The sequence below is a fragment of the Oreochromis niloticus genome, unplaced genomic scaffold (genome assembly GCF_001858045.2).
Source record: "Oreochromis niloticus isolate F11D_XX unplaced genomic scaffold, O_niloticus_UMD_NMBU tig00000744_pilon, whole genome shotgun sequence".
In the NCBI taxonomy this organism is placed as follows: Eukaryota; Metazoa; Chordata; class Actinopteri; order Cichliformes; family Cichlidae; genus Oreochromis; species Oreochromis niloticus.
Window position 1 is genome coordinate 319211 of NW_020327232.1, and position 4156 is coordinate 323366.

Below are 4156 nucleotides of genomic sequence, written 5' to 3' on the forward strand. Positions count from 1 at the left end.
TGACAAAAATGTTACAACTATCCCCGGTCTCCCCTACATCTTTCTTCCTCGACGGGAGGATGATTTTAATACATTTTGCAGTGGATGGGACAACCATCACCAACCAAAACAGGATAAAGTCATGCAGTTTTCACTAAACAGATCAAAAATCCTCACAGACCCAAAAATAACCAAACCACTTTTTATTCAACTCCCCTCAGCTGAAAACTGAATGCTCCGTATAACACCCACACATGATTCTTCACCTCGAGTCTCCATCAGTGGGAACATTTCCTGATTCAACTTTTCTTCTGTTCAAATCAAACTCCATGAGAATCAAAGTGTGAATCAGAGTCCTGATGATCAGATTCTATAGAAACATGGAGACTGTAGAGGATTTACACTCAATATGTTCATTTATTCCCTTCAATAAAAAATCAATCATTCATCAAATAAAATCAGTCGTTGATCGACTCAGTTTGATTGACAGGACAGATGATCAGAGGTGCAGAGTTTTTGCCTCCATCATTGTTACTGGGACAAACGTATGGGTGGAGTTTGTGAGTGAAGGAGCAGCCAGTAAAGGAGTAGATCAGAGCTGCAGCACCTACATCATAAAAGGAGACCAGACCTTCCTCATAATCCACAAACACCCCCACCTTCTCAGGACCAGGATGAAGACAGAGACGGACTGGAGGGGAAGCACAAGCACTGTACTTATTTCCATATCTCAACCTCACAATCCAGAAACCATCTTGAGGACTCAATGTGATGTTTCCCTTCCTGTTGATCGACTCTCTGGCCACTCCTAAATCCCATTTAGTCTTTCCTTTAACCTGAACCTCAAAGTAAAATCTGCCTGAAGAGAAACTCTGCTTTCCTAAAACATTAGGACATGGAGAAAATCTCTCTGGATTGTCTGGAAGTTTCTTCTTTACATCACCATACTTCACTTGTTTTCCATCATCAGACAGGATGAGATAAGGATGAGCTGTATCAGGATCCAGTGTCACATCCACCTCATACTGCTGGACCCTCTTCAGCTCAGCCTTAAACAGCTCATTCATATCTTTCCAGATTGTCTCCTCCAGTGTCTCCACAGCTCTCACCACAGTCCCCTCATATGATGGTGGACAGACTCTGACCTCTGTCCAGTCCTTGCTGGGTGGAGCAGCTTTCAGGGAGGAGAAGCTTTGGAGGAGGTGGAGGTGGTCTTCAGAACGTGAGAGCTGCTCCACCTCAGAGCTTCTCTCCATCAGCTCAGAGATTTCCTGTTCCAGATCTTTGATGAGACCTTCAGCCTGTTTCTCTGTAGCTTCCTGTTTGTCTTCGATCTCCTTCATGAGCTCCTTCAGGCGTCTCTCAACAGACTCCATCAGAGCAGTGAAGACCTGAACACCTTCTGCTTTCTGTCTGTCTGCAGCATCTTTACTCATCTTCACTGACTCTGTGATCTCCTGAATCTTCAGTTGTCTCTTCTGGATCATCTGCTGAATCTCAGCCTCTGTCTTCTCCAGCTCTGCCTTCTTTCCTTCATATTCTTCTCTCAGAGGAACAAACTCATGGTTCTTGTGGTCTAAAACAGAGCAGAGCGTGCAGACACATGTCTGGTCGGTCTTACAGAACAGCTCCAGAGGTTTATCGTGCTTCGTACACATCCTGCCTTCCAGGTTCTCCACAGCATCAGTCAGCTGATGTCTTTTCAGGCCTTTCACTGTCAGATGAGGCTCCAGGTGAGTCTGACAGTAGGAGGTCTGACACACCAGGCAGGACTTCAGGGCCTTCAGTCTGGTTCCAGTGCAGACGTCACAGGGAACTTCTCCTGGTTTGGCAGCTTGTTGCTCTGAGCTGCTGCTGCTGGCTTTCTGCTGAGCTTCACGTCTGAACTGAGCAACCATCTCAGAGATGAAGGTGTTGACCCTCAGCTGAGGTCTAGTGGAGAAAGTCTCTTTACACAAGGGACACTGAGAGATGACATTCATGTCCCAGTGCTGACTGATGCAGGTTTTGCAGAAGTTGTGTCCACATGGTGTAGTGACTGGATCAGTGAACACATCCAGACAGATGGAGCACAGAAACTGATTTTCAGATCTCAGATTGTTGGCAGCAGACATGTCTGCACTCTAAAGGAGAAAGAAAAAAACACACACATTTTATTCAAAATTCGCTTCAAATTTCATTTTTAAAAAGAGAGAAACAGGCGCCAGTGATCCAAGGTGCTTGGAAAGAAAATCGTTTGCAAGTTTCATCAGTAAAGCTTCTTCACACCCTGAGACACAAACTGGTTCATCCAAAACACAACCTTAACAAATATAAGAAACTTAAAGAAGTCAGGGATGCCTCGAAGGGAGACAATCCAGTGGCCAAAGAGGTGAGGCTGTTTCGCGTGTTTTTTGTTGCAGAACATGCAAGCGGGCCATTGTTATAGCTATATTTGTCGGACTAAGGTGCCCGTAAATCTGTGAGTAACCTGGGTCCTAAGGTCCGTTTCTTCAGGTCCCAAAGTCAAACGAACACTGCGGCATCACTGAGAGTTAAAAACTGTATAAATTCTTTCATTTTTAATAAAACGATCAGTATTGCTGCTTTATCAGGTGTAACTATGAAGTTTAACATCCAGGCATTCATGAAAACAGAATTTATTACATTTAACGGAGTTAGAAGTTAGCAGGAAGTTAGCAGAAGTTAGCTCGCTAGTTTCGCTACTTATCTAAGCATGATATAGCATGTTCTGACCATAGCTGGACTGGCCATCGGGCATTTTCTCGGTGGGCCGCTGGCGATTTTTTGTTTTTATGGGCCGATTGATTTTTTGTTTTTTGGAAGGGTATATATAATGAAAGGTGTTGGATTGGCCAATTGGTCATTATCGACTCTGGGCTGGACCAATTACAGCCGAGGAGGCTGGATGCACCCTCCCCCTCGTTTAGCAATCTTATAGACGAACTAAAGAAAATGGAGAACAAAAAAAGGAAAGGAGGTGTTTATGAAAATATCACTAAATCTGTCATTTATTAATTTTAATATTAATTAATGATCATGTCTCACCTCTAGTGTTCTTGGTCTTAATTTAAGGTTTCTACCATGTGTTGTAGATAGTTCAGGAGGTTAACTCGACCAAGCAGTCTTTTTGTTTCCGCTATGTACTGTTTAAATATAAAATGGTAAATAGCCTGCATTTATATAGCGAGTTAATCGTCCCTAAGGACCCCAAAGCGCTTTACATATCCAGTCATCCACCCATTCACACACTGGTGATGGCAAACTACATTGTAGCCACAGCCACCCTGGGGCGCACTGACAAAGGCGAGGCTGCTGGACACTGGCGCCACCGGGCCCTCTGACCACCACCAGTAGGCAATGGTTTAAGTGTCTTGCCCAAGGACACAATGACCGAGACTGTCCAAGCCGGGCCTCAAACCGGCAACCTTCTGATTACAAGGCGGGCTCCCAACTCTTGAGCCACGATCGCCCCAAAAAAATCCAGATTTAAAATCCAGAATAGAGAGGATGGTGTAGGTTTAAGTTTATTAGATTGATACATATATACCAACAAGGCAGTGTACATCAAAGCAGTTGTTTTCATGCAAAGGCTTTATGGTTTTTCCTATAGCGATTGACAGATCACGTGACTTTCGCGCATTGCATGCCGGGAACTCTTGGCCAAACAATCCAAGTACCGCATCAAATGCAAGCATTTGCAGCACCACAAAACGTTCATTCTCCGGTTCCAATACCTTCCTGTTTTTTCTTAGCCGCACAAAAAAAGGAATGTACAGAACTAAGGACAATAATGCCGGTCCGTACAAAGACAGACTCGATGAAAAGGCAAAGAAAAGATACGAGGAAAAAATCAAAGGAGTGAAAGGGTCAGACCCTTACGAGCACACAGAGTGGACAAAAGATGTTAGCGTGCTGCCCAACTTTCACCACGCTCAGATTTATAATTATACAGTTCTTGGAGTGAGTGCATACACTCATGAAGTTTTTAGTAACTTCAGGTCACTGCAACAAGCCCAGGTACAGTTTACTGACGGATGGGTACAGGACCTTGAAATGCACCGTGTAGAACGAAAGACCATCGTACAAACAAAGGTAAGTTTACCAGTCTCACAAATCGTCGTCATAAATACACATTCGTTTACCGTTTATTAATATAACCTTTGAGCTCAACGGT

At 44.0% G+C, this 4156-nt stretch overlaps 1 protein-coding gene across 1 annotated transcript; it reads right to left on the reverse strand.

The window, feature by feature from the left end:
* Positions 1-251: 251 nt before the first annotated feature.
* Positions 252-2102, reverse strand: LOC109199741 (E3 ubiquitin-protein ligase TRIM21-like). The gene has a single exon (XM_025904314.1). It carries the CDS (start codon positions 2091-2093, stop codon positions 438-440), a length of 1656 nt encoding a protein of 551 aa, XP_025760099.1. The 5' UTR covers positions 2094-2102; the 3' UTR covers positions 252-437.
* Positions 2103-4156: the final 2054 nt, after the last annotated feature.

What these genes read in the sequence shown, in the direction of transcription:
- LOC109199741 (XM_025904314.1), bottom strand. Translation starts at nt 2,093, where the DNA reads ATGTCTGCTGCCAACAATCTGAGATCTGAAAATCAGTTTCTGTGCTCC.